Source organism: Hippoglossus stenolepis, chromosome 12, assembly GCF_022539355.2.
Source record: "Hippoglossus stenolepis isolate QCI-W04-F060 chromosome 12, HSTE1.2, whole genome shotgun sequence".
Lineage (NCBI taxonomy): Eukaryota > Metazoa > Chordata > Actinopteri > Pleuronectiformes > Pleuronectidae > Hippoglossus > Hippoglossus stenolepis.
In genome coordinates, this window is record NC_061494.1 from 7707254 (window position 1) to 7733270 (window position 26017).

The 26017-nt window shown below is 41.0% G+C and overlaps 1 protein-coding gene across 8 annotated transcripts; it reads right to left on the reverse strand.

Annotated features, from left to right (window-relative positions):
• Nucleotides 1-581: 581 nt before the first annotated feature.
• klc1b (kinesin light chain 1b) lies at nucleotides 582-24717 on the reverse strand. Of its 8 annotated transcripts, none has more exons than XM_035173354.2 (17): nucleotides 24632-24717; nucleotides 16780-17050; nucleotides 16244-16474; nucleotides 15015-15096; nucleotides 14251-14479; nucleotides 14024-14111; nucleotides 12952-13053; nucleotides 12199-12372; nucleotides 11540-11639; nucleotides 10240-10292; nucleotides 9867-9934; nucleotides 9488-9596; nucleotides 9338-9346; nucleotides 8916-9068; nucleotides 2163-2287; nucleotides 1913-1970; nucleotides 582-1820 (listed from the first exon to the last, which is right to left on the reverse strand). In XM_035173354.2, exons 2-17 carry the CDS (start codon nucleotides 17026-17028, stop codon nucleotides 1746-1748), a joined length of 1905 nt encoding a protein of 634 aa, XP_035029245.1. In that variant the 5' UTR covers nucleotides 17029-17050; nucleotides 24632-24717; the 3' UTR covers nucleotides 582-1745. The 8 variants fall into 8 exon arrangements, with proteins under 8 accessions (XP_035029245.1, XP_035029247.1, XP_047198234.1 ...); XM_035173356.2 differs by lacking the exon at nucleotides 24632-24717 and adding an exon at nucleotides 24415-24612; XM_047342278.1 differs by lacking the exon at nucleotides 24632-24717 and adding an exon at nucleotides 21680-21962 and having other exon boundaries at nucleotides 15015-15093.
• Nucleotides 24718-26017: the final 1300 nt, after the last annotated feature.

Genomic DNA, 26017 nt, shown 5'->3' on the forward strand with positions numbered 1-26017 from the left:
AACTGGATGTTTATAAGGTGCTGTATTTAAAATGAAATTCAAATCTGACAGCCACTTGTGTTATTCTGTGCGTTTCTGATGTAGGAGGGAGGGTTTGAGGGTGAGGGAGCAGCTACCACCTGCACACTTCTTTCCTGTGAAGTTTCTGAGGGCACAGAGTCAACTCGTGCACTAATGAACTCTGCTGCTCCCGCGTTGCTGTTTGCTTCCAAACACAGCTGAGAGAAGGAGCCCGGCAGCTTCTCTGTCAAACGAAAAAAAACCATCCTGGGATCGGTTAAATCAAAGTGCTCCGAACTGAGGCTCCACATTAAAGCTTTGACATGCTGAGAGATTATCAGTGAGCGGAGACCCCAGGCTGACTTCTACCAGGAGGAGGGAAAACTCTGGGAGACACATCACGCCTTGGCAAGCTGTCAATTTTCACAGGGTTCCCACACATACTTAAAGACACTGATGTGAAAGATCTTGCTTGGAGGAATTCAGAGATTTAATCTGCAGGTTTAGGGACAAAGCGAGAAATAACACCGGTCTCTTAGAGCTGTAAACCAGCTATCAAATGACAACAAAACAACCAGAAATAGAAAATCATTGGGTTTTTATTTCTGAATCAAGGTCAGGCAGTGGTTCAGATTCACTATCAGGCATTATTCTGTTATTACACATGTGGCTGTAGAAGAACCAGGTCCAAACAGAAGCACATTCACCTCTTACCAACAACCTATCTATGATTTGTGAACTTATCAGATTCTATTTAACATTATAACAAAGGATAAAACTAGTGGGAGAAAAACAAAAATCAAAAATAATTACAAGACATTCCAGTTCTTTTGTGTAGCTTCACTAAAAAATACAATTAAAGACAAAAAGACACCCATCTGAGAATTGTGCAAATTCTATCATCACCACATAATAGAAATCTAGACGTGTTTCGCTCATCGTTGTCACTGTGACGACATCATGACACTCACACTCCTGCAGACGAGTCACACATGGCACAGGAGATTCATTCAGGAAGACCAGGTTGAATTAGGCAACCCAGTTCTGCCTTATCATTTTTTATATACAATTTAAGAAGTTGAACATTTCCATCTATGTGTTTTTTTACCATTGAGAAACACATACAAATTGTAAGTCAGTCATATCAACACAAGATATCCGTAAAAAGTCATGTGACTCATATCATGCCAGTAGAATAAACGTTTCACCCTGTTTCCCAAAGCGTTAACCGACACCTCACATAGCAAATTAATCTCAAGAGGCAAATGTTTAACCATTAAAACGAAACAAAAGAAACAAGAGTGTAGTCACGGCAACTTTACATAATGTCATTTCATTTTTTTTTTACATGTTATCTAAGGAAGGGGAAGACACAACATTTTCTAAAATCACATCTACATTTAGAGAAAAATACCAGCAGGGGTGACGCTATGGAAACAGATCAAGTCAAAGTGCAGAGTCAGTGATTCTGAATAAGGGGGGGGTGAGGTACATTTTCTTGGCTTGGAAAATGATGAGGAAAGAACCAAAAGCAAAAGCAGCGACCTGACTTTAAAATTAAACACAGTAATTGTATATATTTGTCTTAATGAGATGAAACGTCTTTGGGTGTGGATCTGGGGGGAAATGGGTCTTTGGGTCAGATCTGGTAGTGTTGTTAGTGATCGGAAGACGAGCCAGAGGAAGGGGCATCTCTGTGTCTGTGAACAGATCGGCTGACAGAGAGCCGCCGGCGCACCAGTGGCTCAGTTTCCAGTGTAGAGATCCATGGTGCTGGAGCTCAGGCCCCTGCTCTCCTTGAAAGTACTGCCTCCTCGACTCTGTGAAACAGAGATTATGATTTGAGGAGGATATGAAGTTTGAACATTTCCAATAGTGTAGCACAGATGGATTCATACAGAGTGATCCTCACCTGAAACGAGTCATCACTGGTTTTGTTCAGGTAGTTCAAAGAAGCAGCTCGCTTCATGCTGATGAAAGAACAGTAAGAAAACGATGTTCATTCAGGGTCTGAGCAAACAAAACTAAATACTGATTACACCTTAAGCTGGTTACTTCCAAGCTACAATGAAACAACCTGCAAACGCATCACATGCTTCAACAACTACTATAATTTGCTTTAACTACCTGTTGTCTATCATAACAGAGGATTTGTTCCTTACTTGGTGCTGCGGGGTTCAGGCGGCCCGTTGCCCTGCAGTTTCTTCACCAGCATCTCGCTGCTGCGACGCAACACGTCCCTGAGCTTCCCCAGAGAGCCACTGCGCTGCAGGGCTCCGCTGCCGTCCTGCAGACACACACACACACACACACACACTCATCAACACACTCATGCAGCACCAACCATGTGGAGGAAAACCTGAAAGTGTCTGCCATTGCAATTCTTTTCAAATCTTTTACTTTACCTGAAGTGGAAATTATACATCTGTGTTAATCGAAGGTTTGAGAATTTAGGGAGGAAATTATGCTTTTGCAAATATGTGTTTTCTTGCAAGAACATGCAACCAATATTTGAAATATAATTCATATCATTTTTATCATCTTCAAGTTAATCTCCCTCTGTAAGGAGTAATAAGAGATTTCACACACATCCATCGAGCGTGGTTATTAGTGTGAACGTCTCCTTGTGGTTGAGCTGTGTGTTAATGTCATCATCTACAGTCACCAGAACTAAAGTGATCAGCAACTATTCTGACAGTGTCATTTCTAAGAAGACCGGACTTAGTTCCAGCTTCTCAATGGACAAGCGCTGCCTTTCTTTATAATTAGTTTTGGACATTAATTTTTTCCCCTGAAAAAATACAAAATTATTTAAAATGTAAACATGGGCAGTTTTTTTATATTCTGACATTTTTAACTCAAAATAGTTCATCAGTTCATTAACAAATGAGCTGGTGGATTTATTAAAAATAACTAAGTTGTGGAATGAGACCCAACAGACCATCAGACAGTATAAGACTCAAGTTTCTCCGGTTTTTTTAGGTGCGTAATTTAAGTAATAATTGAGTAATTAAGTAATTTACCCATCCATCCATCTTACCACATCCCAGCTGTGTTTTAATGACCAACCAACCAGGAAACCCTATGCATCTCCTTTGGCTTTGGTGGGACACATAGGTGTGATCACAATGCAATACAGTCTTATCACCAGCAGGGAGAGCTGTGGATGAGTCTGAGGCTTTGGAGGCAGAATGAAACATTTCCATCCAGAGAAGAAACATGAAACAAACTGTTCCCACCGATGACACATCGACACAGACGTCTCCATCCGAAGTAGAAAACAGACAAAATGTTCACAAATGAAAAACTTTATTTGAGAATACCAACAAGTGTTGATGCAATAATCTTCACAATGCAGAATGGTAAATATAATGCAGTCCTACTTACTAAGATAGTGCTTATAGACCTTACCATTAATGTTCTTCCACTTGAGGAAACTGAAGTCACACTATATATGTCAAGAATAGACAGTTCAATAAATAAGCATTCCACTAACACAACAATATTGTCATAATTATGTGATGAACATAGTCAATTCTTCTTTTGTTCAAGAGTTGCATTAGAAGTATAGGTGGACTCATTGGAAGGAATGAAGAATCAAGGCAAGTAGCATACTGAAAAGCCATATAATAGTCAATGCACTTGACAAATCTATAAATACAGCCTACAATTTTACTTCCAAGATGTTAAAGTACATTCAGTTAGTTAAACATCTCAAATAACATGTTGATCTTGAGGAAAAGACTCGCACTTGTACTTCTGGCGGCTAAAAACATGATTCACCAAAATGACGATGTTGCAAAACAACCGTGTAAGAAAAAAGGCAACACACCCCATTGAGCTTTGTGTTCAAAATACCGTAACCATAGCCAGAGCGGGCACTGTGACTGTACCACCAAAACATACACGAATACACACTAAACACTACAGTGGAATCAAGGCTTCCATTAAATCTAAATATTACTCCTACACCAACAAATCAAGGCAATTCTGGGCATGTGTGTCCTTTATTTTGAAATCTGTTATCATGGCAATCTTTCAGGTGTCTGTGCTCCTCGACTAGTTTCTTTGTAAATGCAAGCCTTTGTGTATATCGTGTGCCAACATAGAGCCTGCGTGAATACTCCATCAATCCAAGGACATTACGGAGAGCAACTTGAAAATAAATCACCATGGCAACAGCTTGCTGCGATCGAACCAATTTTGCCGTCAGTCTTGGCCTTAAACGGTGCTGAGCGTTACTGCTCGTTCACAACAGGTAAACACGATGTTATTGTTGACAAACTACTGCCTTTATATTCAGCCACAAAACAATCGAAAAGCATTCTTTAAAAAAAAAAAACGTAAACAAAAATCATACAAAAATCGAAACAAATAGGAAATACGTCTATAAAAACAAAAAGAGTAATGCTCCCTTCTCATTTCCTGCCAACTAGGCTGAAGATGTTTAAAAGAAATCATTGTAAATGTCTGGATTGGCTTGTGTAGCTTTACAGTACCATTTCATCTGTTCAGGCATTTGATCTCAGGCATTGAGTTGAAACAGAAATTGTAAAAAGGTGAGAGGAAAATAAGATGCAAGTGACACAGGCCGGTTGGAATCTAGCTTTGAGGTCAATTGTCACTTAGAAACAGGCTGAGAGCCTCTTTACACAAAAAAGTCTTGATCATGGTCCAAACCAAGGTTCATGTCTTTGTTTTATTGTACATTTGATGCTGTTAGTTTTGGTTTTACATGTGTATGACATACATACGTCCTGTCACCATCACCTACGAGGCCGATCCTCCTTAACTGAAGACATTTGTATGTATACGGGCGTGTCTGACCTCGGTGTGGGTAGTAGTCTTTCCATTTGGGAGAAAACGAATGAACGGTTTTGTTAACTTCATTTCAACTGTTATATTGTGTTTTTTTACGACCAGCATCACTAACTTCACGTTCAGTGCTCCACACGTAATGTGCCAAATGAGCGTCCTTGTGGCTTAAACATTATACCGACACTGCAACCACTCCTTTGAGCCTCGTGTGCTTCTTTTTCTTCTTCTATTGTTCAATGTTGTTTTATTCAAATAAGTGTTGTGTGTGGTGTGAAAGTGCCCTGAGTTCTCAAGGCAACAAGCAAATTCAGCGTGCGACTGTTGCAAATCAACTGTGGAAATATATTATTTTGTATAATATTAAGTCTATAGTATCAGTTAGTTTCCATCTGACTGTGCGTTGGAGTGATGTCTGGAGCTAAAGCTGCTGTCGAAGGACGCACTGATCCTCAGAATCATTCAGCATTTCCTCTGCGTGTTTAAACTTTTTCCAGTAATTTATATTTCCATCTTCCCTCTTCTCCTATGCAGCTAATAAATCAACTCTGCATCCATTAAAAATTACAAGTGGGTGTTGGAGAGAAGGAAAATGTGCGAGTGACTTCCTCACAGGGAAAGATTACATACACTGACTATTTTTAATGTTAAGTGAGAGAAAGAGTTGGAGTAATGATTTCTGATATGGAGAACGACACATGGTTAGTGAGACGAAAGGTTAAGAGAGAGAGAGAGAGAAAGAAAGGGAGAGGGGGAAAAACCAGAGCACAGATGAGAAGAGAAGACCAAACGTCCCGGCAGCGGTCAGTGGAACTGGGGACAGAGGTGACAACCAGGTGGGGGCTTTCTGAGTCTCTGCCGTGGAGGGGGGGCGCCGGGACAGCAGAGGGGCTTGGTTTGTTGGGACAGAGAAGGCCAGAGGGAACGACAACACACATCCTTTTACTATTGTGTTGGGGAAGGAGAGAAGGATGGAGGAATAATCTTGATGGCTTAGGCCTGATAAAAGAGAAAGAGAGAAAGAGACAAAAAGACAAAAACGGCACACATTGTAAGATTAGGAGCTCTGGGGGTTTCGGCTTCCTGATGCAACTGTGTCACCTACACATCTGGAAATCTGAGCTGCAACTGCTTCCTACAATAACCTGCCCTGTCTGACCTGCACCAGGTTTTCTGTAACTGCATCAAACTGATGTGAAAATCCAGCAGCACAGGAGCTGCACTAAAGGAGGAGCAGGTCGTGATGCAGTAGGTGGGCGGTTGCAGTCACAGTGACTCAACAGTTTTTCTTTCCTCTCTTGGTACCAAAAGGTCCGAAGCTGGCACACTGCACTCAGCCGGTGACTGTGCACTGCAGACGTCAGATATCTGCCAGCATCAGCACAAATACATAATCATATAGCTATTACACTGATGATAACTGGGACTGATGTTGTGATAATATCCCTGTTTACTGCATCTTGAATCCAGAAGTAAAGTTCGGCAGTATCAACTTCCTTAAGCCACTTTTATATCTGATAAATGATGAAAACATAATCCTACTACATAATAATACTAAACTCAGCTTTCCCTATATTCTATTATCTTTACCTTTGACTAATACATCCATTACCGAACCTATTACTATGTCATAATACATAAATATAACACCTAAGCTTATCAGGTGGAGTAACAGATCGAGAGGGGGAGTACAATCCACTGAGTGAGAAAAAGAAATTTCATAGATAGGCTGATTGGTTGTCATGGCAAGAGTAATTAACTAGGAAATAGGTTAGTGACAGAAAAGAAAAAAGGGCAAAGGATGAAATCTAGAAACATGCAAGCTAACAGGAGCACACTGAAGCTGAACACACAAAGCAGATACAGACACACACACATGACTCCAATCATGCATTTTAAAAAATGAGACATGCACACACATACTGTACAAATTAACCACAAATTTCGCCGACAGCTGTCATCTCCATCCACTGGTTGAACACACACTGAGTAAATGAGCTAATGTTGAGTGTGTAAAACACCTCCACAGTGTCAGTGACATCAGACTTTCTGAGAGCAGCGTGTTTGGGCAACGCTTTACAGAAGGTGAGTGGCAGGTCTGACGTGTGTATCACATTCTCTCTGAGCAAATATCTACACAGAAGCAGACAGCAATTTACAAGCCTCTTTTCTACAACATTAAATAGCCAGGTGACAGTTGCACATGTTGGTAGATGATGGATGGATGGATGGTATTTGTTTAACAATCTTTTTGTCAAAACCTCAAATGTTTTGGGACAAACTATTTTTCAGAAACGATCTATAAAAGCATGAGAATGTCATGATGAGTATATTTGCTGTTTTAACTGAGTGAAGTGAGTTTCTACTGCTGTGGCTGTGATCGTGAAAAGCTCGCACACAACCTGCGTTCCTCTGCATGCCGACACACGTTTCAGAGACAGACAGGTGCACACTTGGATGAACACACATGCCGGTGCATTTGCTGGAGTGAATTTCCGAAGCGGTTTGAGTCGCAGTGTTACGCGTATGTGTCAATGTGTCAAGAGAAGCGTTCACACTCACACAACATCCAGCAAACACAAACCCCACCTTTCTACTAGATGTTACCCACTCAGGGAGCAGCGGAGGTCAGGTTAACAGACATTTCTCAACCATGTGTTAACACAGTGAACGCACATGGTCCATTAGTGTGCATGTTAAGGGTGAGCCCAGCAGGCCGGCATAGCTACATGCATGTTTGGACTGGGTTGGTGCAGTGAAGGGCGTGACTGCACTTAAGTGAGGGGAGAGGCACAAGCTCATACGAGGCATCTCTTCTGGCACAGTCCTTTCCTCTGGCTTATGTAAGCATGACCAGAGGGCTCCTTCAAGCCGGGACACAGCTTTAGCAGCGACGATTAAACTGCAAACACTGCTACACTAAATATTAGCAATTTTTATTGGCTGACCCCTTTAATAACGAGGAGAGAGGTTACAAGTCCAAAGGGAAGCTCTGTGCAGAAATGAAAGCTGCACTGTGAAATTACATTAATGATTGTTGGTCTCTGGAAAACCGCCTGAGTGGACTTTATAATGAGACTATAAAAAAGAAGGATGAACTGTTGCATTAAAACTGCTCCATTTACTGGAGAGAGAGATCCTGTCAGTGGAATTTAATGGTGGAAATATGAGGCATCCAGGAAAGGATTTCGACAGGCGGTATCTCTTTGAGCAGATACATATTAATGTGTTGCCAGGGTGCCACAGGATGAGCTTGTGCCTTTTTGTTGCCGCTCCACTTGTGCAGAAGCGTTACCAGCAGAACAACGACATATTAAAACAAGGCAGCAGGAATTCATTGTCGAGCAATGAACAACAAAAGTAAGAACATTTAGACCAAAGCAGACTTAGATGCTGTCAATAACGGGTCAGCATGCCAAGACACTCAATCAGCTTTACATTTCTCAAAAATAGATTTCCTGGTTGACCTCATGGGAAGGACATGGAGGTGTGCATCTACAGAGAGCTGATGGACTGGTACAGATACAGTTCAATGAGTGCAGCTACACCAAGAACTGGGAATGAGAAGCTATTTAATTTAAAAAAGATAATTTTAATAGAATGGTTGTGTAATTTATATTCAGTCTATGATTATATGTCACAGTGTCATAAAATAGACCATGCATGTAGGTTAAGCAAAATGAGAAGATAATTATCGATATCAACTGATATGACATTTTTTATCTTGATATGATTTCTGGCCTCATGATCCAGCCTTACACAAAGGAATTACTAATTCATGCATCTGTGCAGCTTGACCACATTGAGAGAGGGCAACCTGAGCTTCCTGAGCGCACTCAACAGCTTCCTGTCTAATGAGACTTCCTGACGGCTCTGATGAATTAGGTAGAAGAGCGAGAGGACTCCCAATAATCAGTCCATTAAAGCACTAATCTGAAAGAGTCCTGTTGTCTCATCTTTCAAGTTAGATAACTATGCATTCAATTTCTATTACTTTGTGGGATGGTATGTATTCGTTTACACTCTGTGATTACAAACACCGCCTTGTTCTTCCAGTGAGGTCACTGGCCATGACTCTACTATCGTGGATTTGTACTCACCCCATTCCACTCCACGCCCATACTCACTTCCTCGCCGGTCTCAGAGCCGCTCTCATACTTAACGCTGGACAGGCTGTCCCGGCTCCTCCGCCTGTCACCATCTGTGTCCTTCAGGATTTCCACCATACGTGTCTGGTTGATGGGGTCGATGCCCTGATGGAGAAAACACACACGTATGATGCACAAGCAGATAAATATAATAAAATTTTAACCAGACGTTAGCTTGACAATATGGATGAGAGTGCTGAGGGTGCAAAGTTATATGGAGAAAATTTAGTGATTTTAGGTTTCCTTTCTCCCTTGATGCATTGTCACAGCATCACAGAGACGAGGGAACATTTGAAATGACTGAGGTGAGAGTGATGTTAGGGGAGAGAGGTGAGGTCTCTGTGGGGGCTATCAGTTACAGACAAACCACTTACTGTGTTGCTCTGGATCCATAGAAATGTAGAGAAAGAGAAAGGGATAATATAAGATTTGACGGGGATCACATTTCAGAATTCAGAAAAGCAGGAAGTGATGAGCTATCTCCATGCAGCGAAGGCCATTTTAAGTTTGGAAATGCTGCTCACCTGCTTGCGAGACCTCACAGCGCATTCTTCCAGGGTCTCAGCAGCCTCCAGCTTGCCCTGACGGCGGTACAGGGCCCCCAAGTTCCTCAGGGTGGTGTTCACGGTAGGGCTGGACACAAAACAGATACACACACCAAAATGTTGTCAAAGGTCATAAGAGGAACTGTTTCATTTGAGCCACGAGAAACTACTGTACATATAAATTAATCCTGAATTAGTAAAATTGCTAAAACATAAATGAGAAAATATAGAAAGTTTAAAGAATTTCTAAAATATACAGATGTCACCCATGTATAAATACAAAGTAATTCATATCCAGCCTTTAATAAGCGTGTTTATGATCGAGCTGTAAAAACATGCTTATCAGTGTCTGCCTCACCTATTGACTTTGCAGGCCTTGTACCAGCCTCCATACTCCCCGTATGGAGTGTTGTCTCTGTGCTTGCCCTGGAAGTAAATAAGGGAGAAGAGGAAGAAAAGCGTGTGAAGGGGAGTGGTGGCTTCAAACTGGTTCCGCAGCATTTTTCCTATATTTACATACAACTATCATAAGCCAAATGGGGATTATAATGTTCGTGAAGGACAAGATCATATTTCACTTCCCAGGAAGTGAATGTAACAGATCTTTCCAAATTTCCCCGAAACATTTTATAACCTTGCATTTGACGTGTCTTTCGTACTTGTTTTAAAATGTTTTATGTTTGCTCTGCTTTTATTCAGAATGACACGAGGACGATTTCACAAACCCTCACCTTACTCATCTCCTCTCTTTCCTCTGCATGCATCCAGATGGGCTTGTTCTCAGCTGAAGAAACAGACAGGACAGGTGGTCTACACACAGTGCAATAGGACTGGACAACAGCTTAACTGGTTGATGCCAGCAGGTTTATTTTAATCCAACATGAACATTAAATGTTAATCTGTTTTTGGTTGTATTTGGCAAGAGAAATACAAGAAGAAGTAGGTGAAATCTCTTCCCACCTGGAGTAAAAATATTAAAATGCTGGCTAAACTGTTCTAAACAATATCAAGATTGATTCAGCAACATAGCAACTTGAGCTAATTCAATAATACATAAAACATACAGCTTTTGTTTTTAAAATTAATAATTTCATAAAATCAAGATATACTGTAAGTGTATAGATCTTCATGCATAAAACAGTATAAATACAACATGGCAATCAAAATACAACCTGGTCTTATAACACAAGTAAAGTAATAAAGAATGATTTGTATCACACCATTTCAGACACCCCTACTTAACTTTAACGTTTTCAGGTCATCATTAATATGCATTGATGTATTAAAATTCATGAAATACACCTTTGAAACCTCAAACACATCACATGTAAGATTAAAAAGGGATATTCAACATTAACTGTCTCTGTTTAAAGCCTCTGTGTTGCGTAACCTTCACCTTCAACTCACCAGGAGGTTTAAAGAACATCTAAACACTTTTGTCAGGGTAATTTCCCACATGAAAAATGGGACCTTTTTGAAAAATGTGAGATCCTTTTGCTCAAAAAGCATCAGCACAGTGCATTGTGTTGAGTCTTTCATTCCATTTTCAAAGCAGTGAATCTAATCCCTGGAGAAAAGCCACCAAAAAGCTTAACTTCAACTAAAAAAGAGAGAAGAAAATAGCAAGAGCTCATTTTTCAGACAGGTAAAGTCTTTATTTCTTCAAATAGTTTCTGTAAAGATTCTCAGATTCCTCTGAATGGTGAAGGTCGGCACCCTGCTTAGAACATCGTCCCCTTTCTGATCAGCTGTCCATCAGTGACCCTTCTCACTGGTGTGAGATGACAGTAGTATAAGATGGAGTATAAGATAAAGGTGGAGAGAAGTTGAGAACACAAAAAACAAATTTAATCTCTATATAATGAAGGAAGTTTAATGGAACCCACCACCATGTTTCCTGGGATAACGAGATATTTAGTCTCTGTTTATAGGTTGAATGAAACAAGAACCTCCAGCTCATTAATAGAGAAATAACATTTTAACATGCGACGCCATATACTGTAAATTATAATATCCGCTATGAGGCCTTACCATCAACAGATCCAAACTCTTTCTCATGGGCACGAGTCAGGATCTCTTTGTACAGAATCTCAGCCTCCTTATATTTCCCTTGTTTGAGAAAGCAGGACGCCTGAGGAAGAAAAAGAAGCGAAAGCACATTTTTGTGATGGATCAAATGAGCCTATTGACTAGTAATGTGCCCCGAGACAGCAGGTGCAATCTGTCTGTATATTTCTCCTGAGAACTGCGGTGGCTCCTAATAAAGCTATTTAGCACTGCAGAGCCTTCCCTTACTGTCGCCATACAGCCTTTCCATCATCAATGGGATAGGACAGAAGCACGGTCGAGGTAGGGAGCTACAAGCAAGTCAGCAGATAAAGGACTAGGGGCGAGCTATAGACAAAGCTAACTGAAACAAAAAACTCTGAAGATGACTCGCATGCTGAAAAAGTGTCATTATATACTGCTTTATAACTATTCTTTTTTTTTTAATGGCCCATTTGTCACATCTGGCCACATCAGCTGGATATATACAGATAAAGTGTTAAATAGACATGAAGAAATGATTGGTTGGGCTCACAATGAAATTATTGTGTGACTGAGTTTACCTTGGTACATTCAAGGCTCAATAGAGACTGTGAAAGGGGGAAAAAGTGTAACAGCTGATATGGTGGTAACTTTTCCCTCACCAGGTTGTTCTTGGTTTTAGCCACGTTGGCGTCATCTGGGCCCAGCCTGCACTCGTAGATCTCCAGGGCGCGGCAGTAGTAGTACTCTACCTCCTCATACTTGCCCTGGTTCTGGCACAGCAGAGCCAGGTTATTGAGTTGTTTGGCCACATCTGGGTGGTCCTTCCCCAGGACCTGATGGAAATCAAGAAGCAAATGTTTTGAATTAACATTTCAGTCTGTGTATCTGCCTCTGTGCCGTCGGCACAGAGGCAGATACACAGACTCCATCTCTTCTCGCTGCATTCGCCAGGCAGCATGTCTGCCTGATGCAGGCCCCTCAGGAAATCTGATAAAAGGCTGGCTGATCAATAGATGGTAAAGAATATAAATTTCAAGCAAAGACAAATCATTGTACACTGCTGAGCTCTGTAGCTGTACCATGTCTCCTATCTGTCCCTCTACTCACTCCCCCAATGCCTGCTATCCATTTTTAGCTGTGCTCTCAATTAAACCCTCCAGTTCCCCTCCGACACGGGAATGGCCCTCAGCAGAGACTTCACAGACAATTTAAGAAAATAATTTGCTCACGTCTTTATTTATAGTCTTTTGTGAGCTCGCGTTACAGTGGCTCCAACGGACATTTTGAATAGATTATCACTGTTAATTACTTTAATACAATGAGATAACAGTTCAAAGGTTTAGCCCTCAGATCAGGCCTCTATAGCTGTGTTGTGAACCTCTGTACTGGTTCAATCCAGGGATGTGGCCTACCTTTTCTCTGATCTCCAGAGCCCTCTTACACAGAGGCTCGGCCTCCTTGTACTTCCCCCGCTTCCCGTACAGGACGGCCAAGTTGTTCAGCGTTGCAGCGACCTGGTCAGATAGAAACAGAAAACCTGAATAAGGCCAATTCCTCTCTGATTCGGTTTGGTATTCACAGTGTAGCGTCGCAGTATCAGAACTCTGTTAACTTTGCAAAGGGGAATCTGTTTTCATCTGCATTGGTTTGTTCTTTAGCAGAATTATGCAAAAACTACTGGTCGGATTACTACAAAGCTTAGTGGAAGGATGCAGTATGGGTCGGGGAGGAGCCCATAAAATGATGGTGTGGATTTGGATCAGTGAGAGATAGGACATTTTTTTACATTTTCACTATCTCAGAGAATTATTGGTAGATCTTGAATCAGGCATATTTAGGGGACCGATTTAGTTGCAGCTTGATTGAATTTAAGGGTCTATTGAGCCTAGGTGGAGGTATGCACTCTTAACTGCCTTTCTAGTGTTGTAATGCCTTGACACACAGTTGTTCAATCAAGCAGTCTTCAAAAAGCAGAAAGACATGGATTACATAGGTTGTGAGTAGTCACCTGCCTTTGTGCGTTTGCATTGAGGATAAAACATGGAAAACAATCTGAGATTAGCTCTGTGCTTCAATAGCTTCCTTTAGGCTACAAAAGATGTTTTGGTGACAAAGCGTAAATCAATTCCTGCAAATTTGTTCATAAGGGTAAAAAAAACATTATCTTACTTTTGGTTGTTCTATTCCTGTTGGAAGGATTTCATAAATTGGTTTATGGATGTATGAGCACACACTGAGCAGTTCTGATTGATTTTTTTTAAGCCTGCAGACGCATGTACTTTAATAGTTGGACAAAATCCCCACAGCCTGACTGAGCTGCACAGTAAACACTGCAGACTGTGCAGTTATTGCTTCCCTGTTGACTGAGACCTTGAGCGGTTATGAACCAAGACCAGATGACTAATCTCATCGATGAAAACGATAACGACGAGATGGATGTGTCTAAATGAAGACATGGTTGCCGTGGCAATGGCGGAGTCTTACAGCAGGATGGTCTTTTCCCAGGGTTTTCTCCCGGATAGACAGAGCATCGTTGAGCAGATGGGCTGCCTCTTTGTATTTGTTCTGATCCCTGAATGGATGACAGGGAGAGGCAGGACAACAGTATGAGACCGAAGTGTTTCTCATTCTTGTGTAGAGAGGAAAGCAACATGACAAAAGTGAAATAACAGCAGAAATAACTAAAGCTCATAAATGGGGTTGTTTCTGACCTATAGACCAAGGCCAGGATGTTGAGCATGGTGGCCACATCAGGGTGGTCATGTCCAGATGTCTTCTCCAGGTCCTCCAAAGCCTGCTTGCAAAGGGGCACGGCCACCTCGTACCTGCCCTGGGAGGCATACTGGATCACCAGGTTGTGCAGGGTTCTCAGACGGGCTGGGATCTCGTAGCCTCCCTGCTGGGCTGCTGCCACGGCTGCACTGTTGTGTTGGTGCGGCACTGTGGGGGTACAAAGGTTGAACACACAGGTCAGAGGTCAGCGGGCTTGCAAGGCAGAAAACTCTGACCTGATTATATCACTTACTACATTTGAAAGAACATAATACTGTGATTTGAGGAAATCAGATTAAGGGGGTTAATTCAATTAGTGTTTAATGGCATGACACAAAGTTATCTCTTGCTTGCACAGTCCACCAGATAATCAGACTAATGCCAAACCAAACCTGATTTCCCTCATTCAAAGCAAGTGTGGTTATTGAAAACCTTGCTTATTCTTTTAACTAGATTTATGCTAGTAGTTATTTCGACAAGGATAAAAACATTTGTGTTTGCTTTAAAAATCTCAATTATCTTATTAACTGCTATTCCAATAATGCAATACACATTTGTTTTAGTCACATACCATAAATACTTTAGGATGTATTAATACCTTTTTACTAAATTATGACTATATCATTTGGAAGCGAACCATCCTCTATTAAAGACAAGCCTTGTTATTAGGTGTTATAGTCTTATGGGTGAAACATGTTCTTACTTCCTGGGCCATGCTCCTCTTCATCATTTGGGAAGAGGTCGTCCAGGGAGTCCTTCGGTGTTTCTCGGTCCTTCTCCTCCTGCTGAGAGGATGAAACCAATATGTGGATCAGACTCTCTGACAGACAGCAAGAGTAATGGATGACAATACAGAAACCTGGCATATCAGATATGACAAATAATCGATGACAGGTAACACACACAACTCAGAAATTCTGAATGACAAGCACATTGATCTGAATACATCAAAGCGAGCACACATGAGATACTACCTGTCTGAAAGCTTATTATTTATACAATTATATCAGTGTAGTGACATACTGATCATCAGTGAATCAAAACGTTCAGTTACAAAAGAAGCTTTGTGGTGCTACAGAGAAGTTTTGCTAATGATGTCAGCAAAAATTACACCATCACATTTCCCACTAAAATTGTGAGTCATATAGAAATATATTAAAACAACCATAATATGGTAATATTTTATTTCTTTTTAAACGTTTCTGGGCCACAACTTATTTTGGAAAAATAATACCTCAGCCATTAAGATATGCAAATGTATATCATTATTATATGATGAAATATTTGCAAATGGATGAATTATACAGTTCTTCTTTCACCATGACATGATGAAAATAGAGTTCAGGATAAACTGGGCTCATCAAATGATGTTATTAATGCAGTTGCCAGTTCAAAGCTGGATAATGGATGACTTCCTGCTTGATCGAGCAGATGATGGATACAGGCTATTACATTCTCATTTTGTGACTCCGTTTAGAGTCAGGATTTGTAGTGAATCATCTCCAGCTCCAAGAGAACAAGAATCCAGGAAGAAAATCTCATTCCTGTCACTAACAATAGTTGTGTTCTTCTTTCGTATCCCAACTCATTGACAGTTCACTGCCCTTTACAGTTAAATTAGTGCTTTTAAGGCATTTTCATCCTAACTTGTTCTATTTTGGTTCACAGCACAGGAACTGTCTAACCAAAAAGGCTTCTCCATTTTACTGCAGAGGCTAAATAATAGATTAAACCTGAATCGATTGAACTCAATTGAATAGGACAATCTAACATGAAACGACACATAGGCAATGTTTAAATGGCTCAAAATGTATGAACCAAATATTGCAAAGTTATACTAACAGCCCATTAATAATACATAGGAGCAATTGTAATAGTGTGCGAGGGCCATCTGTCTTGATACCAAGCTTACTGTCAGTGTAAAGTACTCACAGTGGGTGAGACATCTTCATCATATTTTTTCAGCTGGTTCATGAACTCCAGATGTTTCTTCTCCTCCTCCAGCTGGGCCACACTCTGCTCGCTCTTCTGCAGCTTCTGCTGGGTGTTGGCCAGCTCGTCACGCAGCCACTGGTTTTCCTGGCAGAGCCTCCTCACCTGCGCACGCAGCTTCTGCTTCTCTGACTCCACCGCGTTCAGGTGGTTGGACAGAGCCATCATAACCTGGGACAGAGACAGCATTCAAGAACAATGACATTTAACAAGGACAAACTGCTGCAGCAGCAGGGTACATTCAGATTCAGGCTGATTCTGAATGAATCACGATCACCACACAAGCTCAGTATAGAATGAGGAAGCAGAACCACCCAAAGTAGAGGACAGTAGCATTTGGCTGTGTGGATTAAATAACACACAAAATTTACCTTAAATGTAATTCACTTCATAAAACAGAACATTTTCCTTTCACCTCATATCATGACCAAATTATTAAGTTCTTAACTTATCCTCTTTCGACCCCCCTCTCTTACCTGTGCTTCTCCCAGGCCCAGTTCAATCATCTCCACTGACTTGCGGAGCAGGTTGGACTTCTCATGCACCAAGTTGGCCTCTTCATCCTTCTTTAGGCACTTGATGGTCTCAAGGAGGCTATGGAGGATGGAGTTGTGCTCATTCTTCAGGGCCTCCAGACCCTGGATCACCAGCTTCGTGTTTGAGATGATCTCCTCCTGAGTAAGCTTCTCCAGCTTCTCTTCCCTTGGATAAACCATGGTGGACATCTTCTATATAGCTCAAGGAAACCTGTGAAGGTTGAAAGAAGATTGGGAACTTGCTGTTAGAACTACTGGACTCGGTTCTTAGCAGTGATGTTCACAAAAAAAAGCTGAGAGCCGAGTTATCTCAGCTAAACTGCAACTGCTCCATTCTGAGTTTAAAGATATCAATGTCCAGCAGTGTAGAGCCATGCTTTTGATAATAACAGACAGTGTAAATTATTTGCTCAGCAAATACGATTTTACGACGACCCTAAAGCAACGTTTTGGCGATGAAAGTGTGATATTAACTATTGGACACACAGGGGTGAGATACATTGGGTCAGCATTTTTGTACATACTCAGAATGTAGTCAGCTCAATATGATTTTAAAAAAGATGTTTAAATACACCATGAATTAAAATGACAATGTTGGATCTGAGTCTGCTTGAATTTGTGACCTGCAAGTAGTGAACATATAGACATGTCCAATCTAAAAACATGCGCAGTATCAAATAACTGTGTTTTAGTCAAGACGGGCAGAAACTAAGACTTCTGGAAACTATTCACTCACAGTCACTTGCTTCCTGATCAGTCACAACTTGACTACCAGCGGTGACTATAAAGCACCCTAACCTTACTTTCAGCAACAGTTCCACCTTGTCGTCAGTCCAAGCTAAGAAAAGCCTGGACTTACTTTTTTCCACCGCTGCATAAAGACTGACTACATGGCACAAGCGTCACCAGTTTACATGAATGATATGCATTCTCAGGTGTTTTACTATAGACAGAGATTGCATCTAATAGGGAGCTAAAGCGTTTGCCTGTGCGAGGATCATTTTAAACGGAAAATGAGTAGAAAGCTGAGGACCACAGGGGACATTTTATTCTGGGAGGACATGGTGCTGGGACTTGGCTCATATAATAAGCTCTGGTTGGGAGCAGGGCTGCAGCTCACAGTGTACCAGAGGGCACACAGATGCTGCATTGTGAGTGGCTTCTGGTGCCAACATTACTTTAACCAAAACAGAGGCCTAGCTGGCTTCATGGCCGGCACAAGAGTCAAGGAGAGGATGACTTAACAAAAGCCTCAGCAATACAGCTCAGCAGCTGGTCAAGACAGAAAAAGAACCTCAGTGTCAAGAATACTGTGTTCAGAAGAAATGTCAGCCTTTGGGTGAGTACATGGAACATTTTCCCAAAACAGTCTGAAGATAATCCATGACTCATTGAGCCACATCACCGTTGGCTCCATCATTATGTCAGAGCCAGAAACGGCCCTGCCCATCCACATAGTGTCCAGGCAATGTTGCGTTAGAGCAGAGTGTATTATAGCAGCAGCAGTGAGAGTAAAGGGTTGAGAGCCACCTGTCTAGAGAAACATGTACTAGATTGTTTGGTCCAACCAACTGTCGTAAAGCTACTAAAGACAATAATCAAACACAAGAAAGGAAACCAGAAAATACATTTAAGAGGTTTTCAACTAGATCATTTTGATATGGATATGATTTGGCTGTTTGTTACAATGTTGCACTATTGTGGTGAATGTGGATCTAAATAAACACTCAATTAACACTAAATTGATTACCAAAAAGGGAATTCATTTTCTGTCATTTTTCAGCTCGAATGTCCACCTCACTTTGTTAGCTTCACCGTCCTCAGACCTCTTCTCAAAGAAAATTTGCTTATGTATTTTCTGTGAACCATGGCTCAGCGTTAGAGCTGAATCTTGCAGTGGCAGACCCACATTCAACAAATCTACCGAGGTCTATTAATGGTACCCGGTAATTATAACCCCCTCCTGTGTGATTCATGCATGTCACATCATGCAATTACAGCTGGGCTCTGTCATGGGAAGCGTTGTTTATGATACTAATATATTTTATTATAGACAGTAGACACGAACACAGGGACAGCTACTGCAGTCAACTCCAGGCTGTCTTAACCCTTTAATCTCTCTGTGGAAATGAGCTTTAATCAGGAGGACAGTGATAACTATGTACCACCAGGTGGAGGCTCTCTCTTGGCAGGAGAGCAGCAGTGATCAATAATCAAATGTGTCAGCTAGACTCATATGTGTGTTAGAGGCTTCACTCGAAAAACTGCTCATTCACTTTTGATGGCTAGTTAATGTTGCGTCACGTTGCTCACACTGCGCATGGTAGAATTTTAACGCTACAACGAAGGCGTCCGTAAACAGAATCATATTGAAACTATTACATAAGCACGGGCGATAATATGAATAGGTACACAGGATTAGGGCAGCTGGTGAACCTGGTGTGTTCATCTGGTTGTGGGTTTAATTTCCCTTGTATCTCTTTAGCATTGCAGTGATAGCTAGCATGGCACGTTAGCACAAAAGTTGGCTACTTTGAGCATGAAACAGTTATTGATGTTGATAAAATGATCGCAACAGCAACATGCATCGAGTACGCCCTCCGTCAAGCGTTAACACAATTCAGACGATGGACTCCAGCATAACATTATGGAGAGCAAAGGAGGAAAAACAAAGGGCATTTGTTTCTCATCTTTAAATTATATTGTTCATCCATTTTCTTCAATTAAAAGCTTGACCATCGACCACTAACTAAAATCCAATGAAGAACACCAAAAATGCATAATTTATGAAGGAAATGGTACCTGTTCATTATTTCCCCTTTCCCAACATAATTTAGGCTAAGTAGCAAGATCACATATTCAAATATAAAATGTAAGGTGTTACAAACTCATTAGTACCAAACTATTTCTGGGTGAGTGCTGTAGTCATGGTATGCACATGTTTAATATGCCAAAAAAGATAAGACCAGAGGGCTTACAGTCATCACTTACAAGACGTACATAACAGTAAAATGTGTGAGTAATCTGTAAAGTTCAGCTGCAGGCAAGAAGTAACAAGTTTCAGGAGAACTTAACATTAAAGACAAATAGGCGATGACACGGACAAGAGAGAATCATTCTGTCCTGACAAAGAATAAAAACTCACATTCTACTTTATGAACGTTAAGAACAAATAAAGCTAAACTCTCAACAGCATTGTTATAAAAAAAGGACTGTTTTGAATAGAGTTCAGAGTCATATGACCATCATGCTTTAAAGAAGCACGGTAAGTGAACCCTTACTTGACGTGTAGGCATGTCAGACAGACTAGGACCAGCCTATTTTCTCACTGATTAAGTCTCACAATGAAGCTCATACCTGCTCTCTTCAAGATACAAAACGATCTGTTAAAAACAAAACGAGCATATTCACAGCTGAAGCAGCTTATTACCCTGTGCAGTTACTCTGACTCTCTGAGCTGTTGAACATGTGGATGAAACGCCTGACTGGCTTTGCATAACCAGCAGATAACAAAGTATAGTAGTACTTTCATGTCAGCCAGCGGAACAACAAGCTGCTTTCCCTTGATAACAAACACAAACACCTGTATCAAGTACCTGCACTTCAATGCATTCTCCAGACTGCTGAGGTTAATATTTTCCATGTCTTTAAAGTGGCGAGATAAAGTCCAACAGGCCTGTTGTTTTCTTTAAAACATTACACTTAGATTAATGTTTAACATTTCCCCCATTTAATCATTGTTTTATAAGAACCCAGTGCAACCATAGTGCTTTTGAGACAATATAAAAAAAACATGCTCCTCGTGTACAAGTTAGAGCCTGAGCGATATCAGTGATATGTGCTTTTCACAGACATGTGTATTGCTGTTGTTTTACAGAATAAACGATGCAGAAAAGATCTGCATTTTTATAGCTAAATATTTTACATAATCAATTTGGTTTATTTCAATAATATGTTCTATATATTTAGTTGTATTTGTGTTTTCCTTGATATTTACAATAAAGTATATGGTTAAACTGTAAGATATGAAGCCACAATTACATGTCATTGTCCTATAGGGTTTGGTTACGGCACCTCAGGAATCATCACACACACACACACACACACACACACACACACACACACACACACACACACACACACACACACACACACACACACACACACACACACACACACACACACACACACACACACACACACACACACACACACACACCAGAATTTTGTTCCATATCGGTCGGGCACAGCAGCACACATTCACCCAGTTTGGGCTTTTATCCAAATCCCCTCATGACCAGGTAGTGAAATGACCAGGATCAAGCATAGTTCATGAGCAGTGAGTCAGCCAGTGGTTCCTAATCATGAGAAAAGCTGCCGGTTAACTTCTCATGACAGGAAAAAAAGTAAATACAGGCAGACAAGGAAACTCTTGACCTAGAGCTGCATGCATGCCACTTTAATATGTATGTAAAACAGATAAGTCATGGTGCATTAACAGATGTTCCTGCTTCTTACTGGTAGTTTAAGACAGATGGAGGATTTTATGAAAAGTAGCTTTACAGTCGGGCTGCAATCGAAAACCATTTAGAGTGGAAAGTTTGCACAAGATATCGGATCATTATGGGTCAAAAAAATATTGTCGACAAAGTCATCGTGGTTCTTTACTTTTTAGGGATAAAAAAATAAAAAAATAACTAAAACACAACTGACAAAAATCTGAATAATCACACTAAGACTCTATGTCCTTTACTAAAAGCAATAAATTCCTACTAAAGAGTTAAACCATCTATTATTCACACTTGCAATGTTTTCAGCTGCTACGGACCAGAAAACTAACCTCGGTTTCAGTGGAAGATCAGGGCCTCATAGTTTGGCACAGACAAAAGCTGATGAAATAATGCTCCTCATCCAGCAACAGCGCTACATACCGGATAAGAGCATCATACAATTGCTGTGCTAATCCAAAGAGATCCTTCTGAAAATGAAAAAGGAAACCTTCCGTGTGAAACAAATGGTAATGAAGCTGGACTGCAATGAGAGCGACGAGTGTTGATGTTGGGGTGAGGAGAACGGGAGCTGTCTGCAGGATGATGGTGACCTTCCCACTGCTCGTTCGGAACAAGCAAACATCGGCTCAGGGCGCACATCGAGAGACGACCCCGCCCCTAGCAGGGAGGAAAACAGAGGAGTGCAGAGGGGGGGAGGGAGCCATGATGATCTAGACTCTGCTTCTCTATACTCATCAGACACAAAGGAAGATACCTAATGAGACACTATAGACTCAATGATGATTCACGCAATCAAAGGGGGCTGCTCATCCCACATGACACACTGCGAGGTTCAAATCTAATGTGTCATGGTGCGACACAATATGTGTGAAAATAAAACTGCTGGTCATTCATTCTCACCTCAACACCAAGCTATACTTGTCTGATTGTCTAGTGTCGAATATTTGACCTTGTTCAGTCCAGTAAATGGTCATAAAGCCATAGGAACATTTGAAACATGACACCAGGACTGTAATGATCATACAGGAAATGCCAGTTTATACGGACAAACTATCTCTCTCTCTCTTCAGGGACGTTCATGGTCTGACTAATGGGTTTTAGAAACACAGTTTTGCACCAGTGAGTGCTGACACAAAATCAAACTGGCCTTTTCTTACAAAATTCATCTCTATATTTCAAAGTGGCATTAGATCAGCTGTGTTGCACTGAAAAAATGGACATGATGGTAACGTTGAACTTACAGTATATAGGAGGCTTAATTTGTGGTGCATAGAAATATTGCATTAAATCCACAGTGAATAGCAGCCTTCTCTACAGCTAACAATTCTTCAAACCCCCAAAAAAATCTATTTAATAACAGGACCATATAAGCAAAAAAGAATTTGCTGAACAGACAAGTCTTGCTTTCCTGTCGATTCTCCCAGGAACTGAATTTATTGACAGGTTCGATGACTCAATCTTGCAGGCCGATCAAAGGTCATATCATATATTGCATTTTCAAAGCCAACACAAATGCCCGGGAGGAATGCAGGTTTATCAAAGATCGGTAGGTTTTCAAAGAAACAACTTGGCTCTGACTGTTTCCTTTTTTTTCTCTGATCAGTGGAAGTCAGGGATGCGGTTGAATAATCTTTTTTTTGGCTTACAACGATTCAAGAAAATGTGGTTAGTGGAAGGGAAATTTTTTCCGAGTAATCAACCACAGCCCTGGAGTATCTCTCTAATGTGTTTACCCACCCAGAGCTCCACTCTTCATCAGTCTTCATCAACAGAGGTCTGACGTCTCACATTATCACAATGCCATTTGGTAAACACCATCATTACTCAGTCCCTCGTTTCTCAGAATCTCTTCCTTCCATTACTGAACTACAGCTTTTCAAGTCGATGCTTTTACCCCACTGATCCCGAAACTGAGGATCAATGCTTATTTGCTATAAATATGCACATTGAATCTTTCGGACTTCAAGAGGGGATGAAACCAAGTCAAGAAGATGACATTGTTCTTCTCTAAAAAAGCTTGGGTTTGGTTTCAAGCACGCCTGACGACAAAAGCTTAAGTTTCTGTTTTAAATGTATACATTAATATTGAGATCAAAATGTTCTTGGCGGTTAATCTTGATTATCAAATTATAATTACTTTCATGTTAAAGATTATGTGTTAACCTGCTCGTCCAGCCCTATGTTCAGCTTAATGTAAATAATACAACTCATTGCAGTGGCCATGGGAAAGATGCTTTGAGGAAGATTGAGGTATGTATGATTATTATGGACTCGAACAGGCCAGACTGCAGTGGGAGCATCAGCAACCCGGTTGCCAACCTCTGTGCCATCTCCCCAGAGACGCCTTTCTGGTCTGTCTCAACTTTGGCTGCACCGGATCACTTCATCTTCCTCTTGTTTCCTGCTCCAACATCTATCTAGCTCTCCTGCGGGCCTGCATCACTGCCAGACACAAAGGAGAGGCTGCCATCGAGAAGGGTGTGGCGGGGCCTGGGACACCGGGGAGGGAAGTGCCACTGACACGGACCACGGTCCACCATCCCTCCACTGAAACCAGCTGCTGGGAGCCATCTGTCTGAAACATGTCTGACTGAACACTGCCACTGATTGTACAACAGATACCTGGTAGATCTGGATAAATCAGACGGGGGATCTGTTTAACTAAATGAGTATCGTGTTGAAACTGTGACACCTGTTTACACTGACGTCTGCACTGCTGCGCTATGATGAAGCGATGCTGAAAGCCAGTGGATATGGACGCGACATGTCAATGACTGTGCACATCCTCCGCCACAGGAAGCAGCGACACACTCTGAAACATTTTCAAATGAAAACATACAACGAAACAAAATAGCTTGTAATCATTTAGCTGGAGATCTGCTCCTTACTGGGATCGGGTGTTTCATTTTGTTTTGACTTTCGCATTTCCCTGCGGAGCTTCGTCTCCCCGCCTTCACCCGGCAGCTGATTAACGAACATTAAAAGGAAGGATGTTGGATCCTTCACGGGTTTTATCGCGACATTTTCTGGATGTGTGCTCGTTACATCAGGCAGTGAAACTCGCCTTTCGATCTGCCCAGGGCTCCCGTCGGCAACAAGCTAGCTTCGGCTAACCAGCTAGCATCACCACTCCCTAGTAGCTACGAGTTTCGCCCCGTTCGGAGCGTCGAGTTCATCCGTTCTACACGCGGTGACTTGCATTTACACTAGTTCAACACGCAGCCAGGTTCGGGTCTCCGGTTCTTCCACCATGAGTTCTTTAAAATGTAGGTATCACTTACCGAGAGCTCGGACTGACGGCCAGCTCAGCCCCTTTAAATCCAAAATGTCTGCCACACTGCGCGGTGCTCCCAGCAGCCTCTGCGGCGCAGAAGACGTGACGTCATGTTTTGTTTTCGCCACATCTCTATAAAAATAAGACAAATCTAGATTTATGGAAACTGACAAATAACAAGTAAAATACACATGTCTGATAAATGTCAGCAAATATTCATGGAAAATGGAGGAAACCAACAACTCAATCCAATTGGAAGCTAAAGATTTTTTTAGTATAATTATTTTTTTATTAAATGACGAGTATGATACACTAACTTTTTAGAGAAATTTAATTCATTGTCTACCCTTTTATTAGGTAACCATATTTGTATCATTATGTAGATTTTCTTATCATGTATATTGCTCCATTTTGGCAATTATATTTTGATTAAAACATAATTTTTATTATTGCGATGCCCTTATGTTTCTGTGTATTATCTATCTATCTATCTATCTATCTATCTATCCATCTATCCATCCATCCATCCATCCATCCATCCATCCATGCTCAGCCTCCATTTTGTTGGAGGCTGTGTGTTTTCTTTGCTGACCTCAAGGTGGGTTCAATGTTCGCTTCAATGTTTGTTTTTATTATTTATTTTCAATAGTATTAGACTTTGATTGTGAAAGATGTATGACAGCTGATTGTGTTATTGTATCAACACACATGATAATATACTTCCCCACTTCCTCTCTGGCTCTATTTGGACACAATTAGTATCATAATTTCTGAACAAGAAACCAAAAATGTTTTTTCTGAAACCCAGCACACTCAGAATTGTACAAGCCTATATATATTTTTAGGCAGTCAAATAAGTTTATAAGTTAATTGCTTATAAACAGCTGTTGATTAGTTGTCTGAGTCAGGTTAATTAAAATGAGTTACGATTTATTTGATATGTCTGCCCCAACTTTTTTTTATCCTCTGATTTTAACAACAGTAGGACAACAATAGGGGGAAACAACACGCTCATTCTGTAATTTGTTTTTGATGACCTTTCGAGCACTAGGCTCTTCCTCAGAGTTCTGATAAATAAACTGATGCCATCTCAAATACTGTGTTATATTTATATTTGAACTGTATTTATCAGAAGTCTGGGGGAGAGCATTGTCTTTGCACGAGAGCAAATATTATCCTTTGACCGAAGCTTTTAGTTGTGCAGATCCTTTCCTTCAAACTTGTCACAAGATTCAATACTGTGCTGTCAAATCACTTGCCTTCAACTGGGTCTCATTTGAGAATATAGGCAAGATGGTGAATATCCCTTGCACGTTTGAAGGTCTTCTGCACAATTTAAGTTACCATCTGCCATAGATGTTAGCAGGTGTTAGTGGCCACCAGTGGATGTTAG